This window comes from Peromyscus leucopus, chromosome 1 (genome assembly GCF_004664715.2).
Source record: "Peromyscus leucopus breed LL Stock chromosome 1, UCI_PerLeu_2.1, whole genome shotgun sequence".
NCBI classification, from domain to species: domain Eukaryota; kingdom Metazoa; phylum Chordata; class Mammalia; order Rodentia; family Cricetidae; genus Peromyscus; species Peromyscus leucopus.
The window spans coordinates 83736216-83748709 of NC_051063.1; the positions used below are offsets into that span (position 1 = coordinate 83736216).

The window sequence follows — 12494 nt, forward strand, 5'->3', positions numbered from 1 at the left end:
TCCACTGAGTACAAAACAGCCTCCACCACCTGTTGGCACCACCAGGCTGTGGTTTACTTGACCAAGTGTGTGTGGCCAAGCAAACACAGCCTGAGCCCTCTGAAACTGAATCAGAAGAGCCCTTGGCGTTGTCTGTCAGACGTTCTGCCATGGTGCTAAGGAAAAATTAATACGATACTCTATGCAAAAATAGCTTATTCCTTAACTCCGGAAGCATCTGAGCACCGGGTTTTACCTATTATTTAATTGCAAAATGAGAAGAAATCTGTATCACGGACTGGGTTAAGGCACAGACTTAGAAGACACAGTTAGCTGAAGGTAGCACTATGTCAGCAGTCCAAATGGTTAACAAGGAACATGCCATCGTCTGTAAGGGTCATGACCACGGAATTTTAATAATGCTCGGAGGTTCCAGGACTCAGGCTTTTTGCCAAGTGTTTTGAAACTCTGCTCCATGAATTCTTGATCAAGCTGACTCTTGTGGGGTTTTGTTTTGTTTGTTTTCATCAGAGTTACAGTTTACTTAAGAAATGATGGGGAGGGGGTAAAGAAAAGGATAGTAGTACAGCTGTGGACCTCTCAAAAGAGTCACATGTAAGTGTCTTCTTCGTTCTGTACTTTGTTTTGCTTTATTTAGTTTTGGGTTTTTTTTCTTACTTTGTAGCCAAGGACAGCCTCAAACATGTAACAATCCCCCTACCTCAGCCTCCCCGAGTACTAGGATTGCAGGTATAAGCCATCATGCCCAGCTACACATCAGAGTCCGAATAAAAGCTATCTATAGATGGTTTTGATGGTTTCTGAAGTTATATTGATACAGAGGTTAAAGGTGAAGCATGCTGGGTGTGTCGGCTCACACCTGTAATCCCAGCACTTTCCCAAGCCTAAGGTAGGACTATCATGAGTTTTAGGCTACAGAGTGACAATGTCTCAAAAGAAAAGACAAAAAAGTACAAACTGTTTTAGTGTATTTACTAAATGAGATTATAAGGTGGTTATTGAGAGGCCAGTAGAAAAAACACAGGTCAAGGGTTAAAGAAATCCTCAAGCTCCATGGGTCATAAGGAACTCCAGGCCTAAACTCTGACTCCAGATGTGATTCATAATCTTGTTTATAAGGGTTCTTGATTCTCAGCCAGCAGGGGTGAGGGACTCCTTTCTCTTCCCATGTGCCTTGATTTTCCCTTTCTTTCCTGCCCCTTCTGAGGTTTCTCCCATGAAGATGAAATTTTAAATGCCTGAACAAAGCAAAAATACACACTCAAAGGAAGCCATTTCCTTCTTCCACAGCTTTGCTGGTGCTTAGATTCAAAGCCAAATGTTTAAAATACTGACTGGGTCATAGAGATGGCTTGACACCAAGCTTAACCACCTGAGTCCAATCCCTGGAACCCACATGGTAGAAAGAGAGAAACCACGCCTCCAAGCTGTCTTCTGACCTCCACAGGCCACCCTGACACACACAAATATACACATGCACACAATTGTCCGGGCTTGGTGGCTCTCTAAGTTCAAAGCTCGCTTGGTCTACTTAGCAAGTTCCAGGCCAGCCAGGGCTATGATGCAATGAGACCCTGTCTCAAAACAAACACGTGCATACACATAATAAACAGATAAACACAATTTTAAAAATAGTTTGTTTCTTAAATCACGCTGCTTGGCCCTCCCTGTGCTCTTCCCCTGCTTGCCTTTCATTGCTTTTCCATCATTTCTATGGGGTCCCACACAGCAGCTGAGCTTTTACTCTTGTTTCGAGTTTGTTAGTAAACGTGTGTCAATTAGTAACACTGCCCATTTAGTCACATTTTTCATTTCCTCAGACAGCTAAGAGTTCCTCTTTAGTCCCACCAGGAAGACACATGGAGAACCTTCACATACCTGAGGGCAGATGAAGCCAGCCCCATACAGAAGAAGAGAGAGCCTCGGTGGGAATGAGGTTATCGGCAAAGATCATCATGAAGTTACTGATGAAGGTCAAATGGAAGGAAGACTTGGAAGAAATTCACGATGAGGAAAAGGTGGAAGTTCCTCTGAGACAAGATTTGTCTCATGGGCAAGATGGCGGAGGTCCACGCCAGCTCCTGTTCACTCTCAGAGAGGAAGGCTTCCTTCGGGTTTCTTTTACATTCAAAATGCCGCATATGGAACATGCCACTGTAAAGGCTGGTAGCTGCCAGGAAGGCGGTGACGATGGTGACGACCTGAAAATTGGGCAGGATTTCCATGTTGTGAGAGATGAGGCCACAGAAGAGGACGCTGGTGGAGCCCAGCAGGGATGCCACCTGGTTGATTTTCATCAGCTGCAGCTTGCTCTCGTGTCTGGGGAAAGTCTCTGCAAACAATCGGCCCTGGGCTTGCCGCACCCAGCTAAGGGTGCTGTCAAACGCGCACAGGGAGGCCACCAGATGAAGTCCGTTGAGCCAGTCACCTTCTTGATAGTGTCTCCAAGGGAACCAAGGGAGCAGGAAGGCTGCTGCATGCAGAAGGGCTCCAAACAGGGAACAGTGGTAACTCAGACAGCAATCATACTCAGAGTTCCTTAGAAAATACCCGCTCAGGTCATTCAGAACATTCCAGATCATTAAAATTACCTAAGGAGAGAGAAGAAAAATACACATATAGGTTGTGTGGTTGTTAGCAGTGTAGACTACTACATTCAAGATGAGAATGATCCCAGAGGCTGAGTATGATGGCATACGCCTGTGATTTCAGTACCTGGGTGGCTGAAGGAAGTGCATCATTGAGTCTGAGACCTGCCTGTAATACACAGTGACCCAGAGAGCAGAAGGGAGGGAGGGAAGAAAAGGGGGGAGGTAGGAAACAGGAAGGAAGAAATCCTGATGAGAAGTATCTAAAGCTGAAAAGTCGCAGTTTTCAGAACTATTAATTAGCATCAATAATAGTGGTAGAATGCCACTCAAAAGGCAATGTATATTTGTTTTGCATTCAGGTATAGTACAAGTGTTTACATGTATTACTTTATCAAATCCTTAAAAAAAATAACCCTCTGGTATAGGCATTGTTATTCCTCTGAATTTACAAGGTTTCTTTCCTTTTAAATAATGTTGGAATTTTTAAAATTTATTACCCTTTTTTTTTTTTTTTTTTTTTTTGGTTTTTTCGAGACAGGGTTTCTCTGTGTAGCTTTGCGCCTTTCCTGGATCTTGCTCTGTAGACCAGGCTGGCCTCGAACTCAGAGATCCACTTGCCTCTGCCTCCTGAGTGCTGGGACTAAAGGCGTGTGTCACTACCGCCCGGCTCAAGGTTAGTTTCTTCGGACAGAAAAGATAAGCAATTCATCTAGCTAACTAAACAGAGTAAACTTGGAACCAAAGCAGTGAACCCAGAGTATGTCTCCCACTGTGGCACACAGGGCCATACTTCCTCATGAAATTCAGGCCCTTCCTCCTGTTAAAATTCATTTATTTACTTTATGTTATGTCTATGAATGCTTTGTCTACATGTATGTATGTGTACTATGTGCTTGCCTGGTACCCATGGAGGCCAGAAGAAGGCATCAGATCCCCTGGAACTGGAGTTCCAGATGGCTGTGAACCACCATGTAGATGCTGGGAATTGAACCCAGGTTTTCTAGAAAAGCAAAACGTGTTCTAAATCAATGAGCCATTTCTCTACCCTTCCAAGACATCATTTTCCACAGCTACATTAAGTAAGATTAAGATACCAACAATAATAAATCAACTCAAAATCAACTTAGTAAATTATGCAGTTCTGTAATAAGCAACATTATAAAGCACAAGGGGAAATGTAAAAGCATATCTATCCATTCAGTTCATTTATGATAAATTGTAATACAATTTGCCAATATTATCAAGCTTTTCAAGGTACAGCATCTGTGCTGGGTAGTTTTACGACAACTTGGCACAGGTTGGGGTCATCTGAGAGGAGGGAACCTCAATTGAGAAAATGCCTTCATGAGATTGGGCTGCAGGCAGGACTACAGGGCATTTTCTTAATTAGATTGATGTGGGAGGGCCCTGTACATGTTGGTAGGGCCACCCCTGAGCAAATGGTCCTATAAGAAGGCAGGCTGAGCAAGCCATGGGGAGCAAGCCAGTAAGTGGCACCCTTCTATCATCTCTGTATCAGGTCCTGTTCCAGGTCCTTGCCCTGTTTGGAGTTCTTGCTCTGACTTCCTTCAGTGATGGACTATGATGTGGAAGTTTCAGCCAAACCCTCTCCTCCCCAACTTGCCTTTGGTCATGGTGTTTTATCACAGCAATAGAAACCATGACTAAGACAGTATCTCCTTCTCCTCCTTCCCTCTCTTCTCTCCTCTTCTCTCCCAACCCACTCCCTTTGCCTTTCTCTCTCTCTTTTCCCTCCCTCCCTCCCTCCCTCCCTTTCTTTTTGAGATAGGATCCCTCTAAATAGCCTGGACCAGCCTTGAATTCTCAACAGTCTTTCTGCCTCAGTTTCTTAAGTACTGAGATTACAGGTTTGTACCACCATAGTACAACATTTTCTTGATAACTTGCAGGTATGTGAAGAATCCACTCTTTGATAAAAGACAGTAAGACACCATGATAAGGAAGAAAGCTCTCTCCTACATTTAAGGAGAAAAAATTGCATCCCACCTGGGATTGATAGAAGGCCAACTCTGAAATCTTGTACAGTTCCAAGAAAAGTTTCACACAGTAGAAACTGAAAAAAGAACTTAACATTTCAGTTCCTAGTGTAATCAGAGAGTATGCCCAGGCTGTGGATTTGATATTTGAAAGTGTCATTTTCCATGCAGAGGAAGATTTCCTCCCTGTTTAAAAAAAAAAGTTAGAATTCATTATTTGCACACAATAGTTGATAGGTTTAAAAAATTCCCTTAACATTAGTAATGTTAGTTAAAATCCAAAAATACTTGCTGTAAATGTCACCAGATTTCTTTATCTATTTATTTTATACTTATTCAACATTTTTGAGATGTTGCATGAGCCCCAATTTGCATGATGTATCACTCTAGTTACATTTGTGCATGCGTGCGTGCGCGTGCGCGCACACACACACACACAGACACCATATGTCAACACTGAGTATCTTCTGCTATTGCTTTTCCATTTGTTTGTTTGTTTGTTTGTTTGTTTTGAGGCTGAGTCTTTCACTGAACGAGGATCTCACCTATTCAGGAAGACTAGTGACTAGAAAGACCCAGGGATCCTCTCGTCTCTGCTTCCCCAAGCTAGGACTGCAGGCATACGCCACCACACCTTCATTGTTTCCTCACGTGGATGCTGAGGATGGAACTTGGGTCCTCAGGTTTGCACCATGGGCACTTTAACAACTGCGCCATCTCCCCAGCCTCTACTTACATTTTCATATGTCTTCTAAATTATCAAGTTTAGACATGCTGAGCTGGTGGTCAAGGAGATACTTTTAGGCATCAGCCTCCCTAGCTGAGAAGGAGGAACAGAAAATGAACAGTGAGATGGCAGCCTTTTGCTAAAATCAGAGGAGGACTTGAAGGTCCTTATCTGTGATAAGCTGCTCATCCCACAGCACACACTTAGTGCAATAGTTATGTGACCTTCTCTCCATAGACTATGTAGCTTTGTGTTGTGGGATAGTCGTACACTGCGAAGATGTGTTGCTGCGATGGGTGTAATAAAAAGCTGAACGGCCAATAGCTAGGCAGGACAAGCTAGAAGGGGCTTCCGGGCAGAGAGAGAGAATGAGGGGAGAAAGAAAGGCAGAGGCACCAGCTGGACACAGAGGAAGCAGGATGGGCAGTACAGAGTAAAGTTAACTAAGTCATGTAAAAACAGATTAAAAGATATGGGTTAAAGTTATAAGAACAAGTTAGGAACAAGCCTAAGCTACGGCCAAGCTTTCATAAGTAATAATAAGTCTCTGTGTCATTATTTGTGACCTGACAGCCCCCCAAAAATCCGTCTACAGCTTTGATCCAAAAGCCATATCCAAGAGGAACCAGACATAACTTTTTTGTTGTTGTTGTTTTGTTTTTCAAGACAGGGTTTCTCTGTGTAGCTTTGGTCCCTGTCCTGGATCTTACTCTGTAGACCAGGCTGGCCTCCAACTCACAGAGGTCTGCCTGGCTCTGCCTCCTGAGTGCTGGGACTAAGCATGTACCACTACCACTGCCCGGCTCATATTCTTGTTCTAATGTAGATGCCCCTCTTAAATATAGCCTATCACCTCACTTTTGATCTGTACAAGTGGAAAACAGAGAAAGGTTAGCTAACAGTAGGGAGATGTAAATTCAGCTCGTTTGTTTTGTTTTCCCAGACAAGGTCTCATGAGCTCAAAGGCTGACCTCAGACTGGCTACGTAGCACAGGCTGACCCTGAACTGCCTCCACCTTCCAAGTGCTAGAGCTGCAGGTGTGCACCACCATGCCCAGTTTGTGTGGTGCTTGGGATCAAGCCCCGGGGTCTCGTGTATGCTAGGCAAGCATATTGCCAACTGAGCTACCTCTCCAGGCCCAGGTTAACTTTTTAAAACTTGAATTATTGATTACATATTTAAGATAATGTAGCTCAGGCTGGCTTGGAACTTGGAATGTTCCTGCCTCAGTTTCATTCAGGGTAGAATTAGAGGGCTGTACTTTGGCACCCCACCGATCTTCATTATCCTTGGCCTACTAGACAATTTCACCAGCTCTCTGTGGACTAACTGAACTGGGGAAGAGATGAATTTCCACATAATCTGAGGATATTGCTTGCTTGAATAGTCTTCGGGCTTCTCCTTTAACCTTAGAGTAGCAGGAACAAATCAGCAGACAACTCAGTCTACAGTGTCCCATTCCTGAGGGACAGGGAAGGCAAGCGGGAAGGGGATGGGCATCACAGTTGACCAAGTTACTGGTCCCCCAAACTCCAGAGAAAACCAAAAATGACAAAAGTTGGGTGTGGTGGTGCAGCCTGTAATCCCATCACTCTGGGGGGCTGAGGTAAGAGGTTCAAAGAAGTGAATTCAAGAGCAGCCTAGGTTCTGTGAAAATCTGCAACAACCTGCCCCTTCAATTATTGGTTTTCAATCTTTACGCTCTGGTAGACCCAAAGAGAAGTTTAATTGTATGCACCATAGAGCTCCAGAATTATCAAAAGGAGTTATTAAGCTGGCATGCTAGTACATACTTGTAATCCTAGCACTCTGAGGGCTGAGGAAGGAAGATGATGAGCTTGGAGCCAGCCTGGGCTAAGCACTGAGACCCTGTCTCACAGACAGAAACAAAAGGACTACTAAGTCCATATGAAACACTATCAGCAGATTAAGAAAGAATGTTTTTTCTCAGCCTGTAGCTCATTGGTAGAGTGATGGTCCTGGGTACAATTTCCAGTACTGCAATAACAGCAATGAAAATGTTTTATCCGTGTGTATTTGAGTTTTTTGTTTGTTTGATTTGGTTTTGGGGTTTTGTTTTGTTTTTGTTTTTTTTGCTTTTTTTTTTTTTTTTTTTTTTTTTTTTTGAGTCTGAGTTTCTCTGTGTGTAGCCCTGGCCATCCTGGAACTCACTATGTAGATCAGGCTGGCCTGGAGCCCAGAAATCTGCCTGCCTCTGCCATCCAAGTGCTGGAATCAAAGGCATGTGCCACCATCACCTACCTGGCTTGTGTGTGTAGTGGGTAGCTGTTTGAGCCATGCCCTGAAGCATCATCCCTAGTGAGGCAGCTGTAGTTGTTACACTTGCCTATGACCTTGAAATACCTGCCCCTAGGGCATGGTCACCCTTAAGACCTGAGATGCACATAAACTCTCTCTCTTGGCTACCTTGTGGTTTTGGATGCTGAGATCTTGGACCAAGCCTTTCAGCGTGGGACATAGTTCAGCTTTCCCCGGCCCTATGACAAATCTCCCATGGTTGTGAGTTTACCCCCAAACAAATTCCTTTGGTCATTAAGCTGATTCCGTGGATTGCTAGCGATTTAATCACATTATGTGTGTTTTTGTTTTTGTTTTTAATTATGGGAGTGGGGTGGGGCTGGTATGTGCATATGAGTGTAGTTGCCTGTGGAGGCCAGAAGTGTCAGATCAACCTGAGCTGCAGTTAAACATTGAGTCATCTCCTTAGCCCCAGGTAGTCATATCTTTTAAATATGCTTTAATGATAAAATACAAATCTGTTTTTCATTTCATCGTTCTGCAGTTCTCAAGGCTTAAGAAGTCCAAGTACTGCAGTATCTCGAGGTCAGTCAACATTTTTGGCTTTAAAAGGTAATTCTCAAACTAGAAAAGCTGGAAGCACTGGTGAAGGCCCCCCCCCCCCCTTGGGATTTGCTTTTGGTATAAGTTCGAATGAAAATTGAGGCTAGAGGTCACCTTGTTACTTAGTCAAAAAAAGAAAAAAAGAAAAAAGAAAAAAGTTGGGGGAGTTGGTACAGCCCAAAGCCAAGATACAAATTTAGCCCACAAAAATCTAGACATTTTGTACTTCAGGCTTTCTAGCACAGGCATGCTGAGTCTTTCTGAACTGTTCTTCCAGCATTAAGTCAGAAGGGAGACATTCACCAACTTGGATCTTTCTAGGACAGGCATGCTGAGTCTTTCTGAACTGTTCTTCTAGCATTAAGTCAGAAGAGAGACATTCACGGACTCGGATCTTTGCGAAGTCTCATAAGCTCCCCAAGTTCAAAAGAAGAATTTTTCAAAGAATTCAAGTTAAGTACCCAGCCTGTCTGAAGTGAACACAAAGTTTTAATAGCATTATGGAAAAACTCTGAACTCTTTACTTATATATATTGAGGGAAAAAAATCTTAATTTCCCTCACAAAAAAACAAACAAACAAAACAAAACACATCAATATTTTCCTTTCAATTACATCTAGTCAATGTTTATTTCAATATCAAACTGAAAAATCACTTCTCATCTTTCAAAAGCTGCTATTACTGTCTAAAAACTCCTTTAACATGATTTTACTATATGATGTGGAGTGTTTCATCTTTACAGCCAAGAACAAAGGATTCCAGAAGCCGACTTGTCTTTACCACAAAGCGTTTTATACAGCAGAGATTAAAAGCAGCAGGATGCAGTCATGCTAAGGTTCGATCAGCACACTGTACACTGGTAAAGTATTAAGCAGACTCTGAAACCCCATTTAGCATCAACTTGCATAGTTATTCACTAACCCTCTTCTTGGCCAAATTTTATAGCTGCAGATGCTATTTATGATTGCTTCATGGAGACCTGTGGAAGACAGAGCTTTTAGCTCCAAAGGCTTTTATCGATGCACTCTTTGTTCAGGATTTTGCAGAACATACACAAAAATGACCCTCTCTGAAAAGAGCATCCCTAAAAATGAACCCACAGACCCACCCCAAAATGAATAAAGTCTCTAGGAGCTGTTCCTTATTTCTTCTGAAAATTGTTAAAGAACATTCCAATACACCCCCAAATTTGGAACTGATATGGGTTTGTCCCGGAGAAAACAGCCACCACCTTGATCTTTCAGATCACTGACTGAGCTCAGATACATGATTCCAGGTCTTCAGTTTCCACAATCTACAAGTCCTAAATTGAATTTTCTTTCTTTCCACGGGGTTCTGTCTGATTATAGTAATTGGTTCTACATTGTCTCATTTGTGTCTGGACTGATGTTTCTGGAAGAGGCTTTACAGGGGACCTAGTTTCCTGTTTTAAAAACATAGCAATGAAAAGTTGACCAGTGACATTCTGCCTTTTAGTGTACTTGTCAGAAGGGACTAATGAGTTCACCATTTCTCTGTTAATATTACTACTTGTTTAAAATTGTACTTGTATGCTGGGCAGTGGTGGCACACACTTAATCCCAGCACTTGGGAGGCAGAGGCAGGCGGATCTCTAAGTTTGAAGCCAGCCTGGTCTACAGAGTGAGTTCCAGGACAGCCAGGGCTACACAGAGAAACCCTGTCTCGAAAAACAAAAACAAACAAACAAAAGTATTCGTGTATTTATTGTGTTAGGGAGGTGTGTATGTCACAATAACATGCATGCAGAGTTCAGAGGACAACTTGTGGGAGCCGGTTCTTGCCTTGCACCATGTGGGTTCCTAGCATCAAATTCAGCTTGTTAGGCAAGGAAGCAAGCAGCTTTACCCACTGAACTATCTGGCTGTCTCTACTTTGTTTTGCTTCTGTTTGCTCTGTTTTCTAAGACAGGGTCTTGCTATGTAGCACAGGCTGGTATCAAACTCACAACCCTCCTGTCTCCACATTCCCATCGCTGAGGGCACCACCATACCCAGCTAATACAATCTGTTATTACTTTTACACTTTTGGTTGGCATTCCCCTACAAGAAAAAACTTTCTCATTTATTTATGTCACCATGGACTCATCATTAACAGGTTCCAATCTGTCACTATTACTACTTATTCTGATACTCATGAGCTGGGACTATAGCTCAGTACTTTCCTTGCTTGTGAGTAGCCCCTCAGTGCCACCAGAGGGAAAAAAAGAAAAAGAAGGAAGAGGGAGGCAGAGAGAGAAGAAAGTATATTATTTTGACACTAACTGTTGTTCTTAATGGTACCTTCACAATAAGTGTTAGAAATAACACAACTTTACTGGGCAGTTTCTTTGATTCTCACAACTCTGTTGAGGAAAAAAAAAAAAAAAGTCATCTCTCCTAAGTGGTGCACTAAAGCCTTCTTTGCTAGTACAGACTGTGGCTGGACGCCTAGATTTCTAACTCTAGGTCCTTGATACTTTTTAGTCTAAGAAGACAGGGTTTCTCTGTGTAGCTTTGGAGCCTGTCCTGGAACTCGCTCTGTAGCCCAGGCTGGCCTTGAACTCAGAGATCCGCCTTCCTCTGCCTCCTGAGTGCTGGGATTAAAGGCGAGTGCCACCACCGCCCGGCGAAGACTTTCCTAAGGAATTGAAGAAGAAAACCTCCCAGAACCACCTCACTGTGGAGACAGGGTATGGGGGTGCATGGCTTTTATTCCAACATCCTGGAGGTTGAGTCAGGTGGATCTCTGAGTTCCTGGCCAGCCTAATCTGCATAGTGAGTGCCAGGCCATCTGGGGCTAGACAGTGAGACCCTGTGCAAACAACAAAAACAAACCTTACAGCGGGGAGCCTTTGTCCTTCACCAGACCACTATCCCAGGAGCAGGTGTTTAATGTTACACTGATCTGAGCAAGGTGCATTTTATAACTCACAAGAATGAAGACATCTGGAGAAGTAGCTTAGGGGGTAGTGAGTGGATTGACTGGAATGCAGGAGGCACTAAGTTCATCCTTAGCACTGAAAAAAGAAATTAGGGTGAAGTTTTCCTTACTCCAAATTACCCAAGATCTCACTCGTTTATATGGAGAAACAAAAGTAACTGAGGATCTGTAACTTCTTTCTAGCAATTTCTCCTATTTTTAACCATAGTAATTTGTGTACTTTTTTTAAGGCCACACGACTGACGCCCTTTTTTTTTTTTTTTTTTTTTGATAAGGCAAACTTATAACTGCTTTCCATTTTAGTTCTGGTGACACTCCGGATCTGTACGAAGGCGTTGTTACTACAGGAGGTATCTAGCGACTCACTACTGCCAAAGTTGAACATTTACTTCTCTCCCCTAACTTGTTACAATTCTCCTTTCCTCGGTAGACCTGATCTATCTGCTCTAAGAGCTGCGCCGCCCTTTCTCCCTCTGAGAGGATTCACGTGTGAGGTGCCCGAAGGTGCTAAAACCTCAACCCAAGAAACGGTAGGTAGTTACGTCTGCGTCAACAAGAGGACACTGCCCTGCTGGCCTCAAGTGCAACGCCTGCTCCCAGGTTTATCTCGGGCTCTAGGAACCTTTAAAAAAACATTCTATGCAAAACTTTCCCCAGGGGAGGCGGCTCCCACGGGCCGGTCCCGGCCTCTGAACGTCAAGTGGGGCTGGTGACCGCCGTTTTAGGGGTTAATTTCCATCCCCTGGGAGGCCAGGGCTCAGACATTCGGGAGCAGCTTTCACTCAATAGCGTTCTCTCGGCCTTAACCTCGCGACGGACCCTGAATCTCCCTCCGCGCATCACCAAGGGCAAAGCCGAGGAGGGCTGGCCCGCTTCCGAAACCTTTAGGTGGGAAGATGATGCCCACTGCCCAGAGCCGAGAGTCCTCCGCAGCTGAGTGCAAGACACGCCAGAGAGCCGACGGGGTCACCGCAGCCGCCTCCACACTCCGGAATTGGAGTGCACTCACTGAGAAGACGCAACGCTGACAAAAGGGGCGGGGCTGCCGGCCGCACCCTCTCCGCCTTTACCCGCCTCCTTTGTTCCGTCCTGAGCCTCTATTGGCCAACGACCCTTGGGCCCGCGACCTTCTTTGAGATGCTATTGGCCGAAGTCGCTGTCGCTCTGCCGGGGGCCCCTTCGCAATTGGTCAAGGCGCCGCCCGGGTTTGAATCGTCTCCCCGGCCTGGGAGGGCTCTGCCAAAGTGCCACGTTGGGCCGGGCAGCGGGCTTGAGGAGCCGGCTCCGGGCGCCTCCCGGGGTGCGCTCGCTAGGGCGCTGGCCGTTGGGCGGCGCGAGGCGGACGCGGGGCGGCGGCGGCGGGAGCTGCGGCGGGG

General features: G+C 44.6%; 1 protein-coding gene across 1 annotated transcript in view; it reads right to left on the bottom strand.

Moving 5' to 3' along the window:
• LOC114692240 (transmembrane protein 180-like) overlaps nucleotides 1-5683 on the bottom strand; it is a 32009-nt gene extending 26326 nt beyond the window's left edge. Inside the window, 4 exon segments of the mRNA XM_028867918.2 lie at nucleotides 1879-1906; nucleotides 1908-1984; nucleotides 1986-2591; nucleotides 4599-5683. Of these exon segments, the coding sequence (XP_028723751.2) occupies nucleotides 1879-1906; nucleotides 1908-1984; nucleotides 1986-2591; nucleotides 4599-4748 (861 nt within the window). The 5' untranslated portion in view covers nucleotides 4749-5683.
• Nucleotides 5684-12494: the final 6811 nt, after the last annotated feature.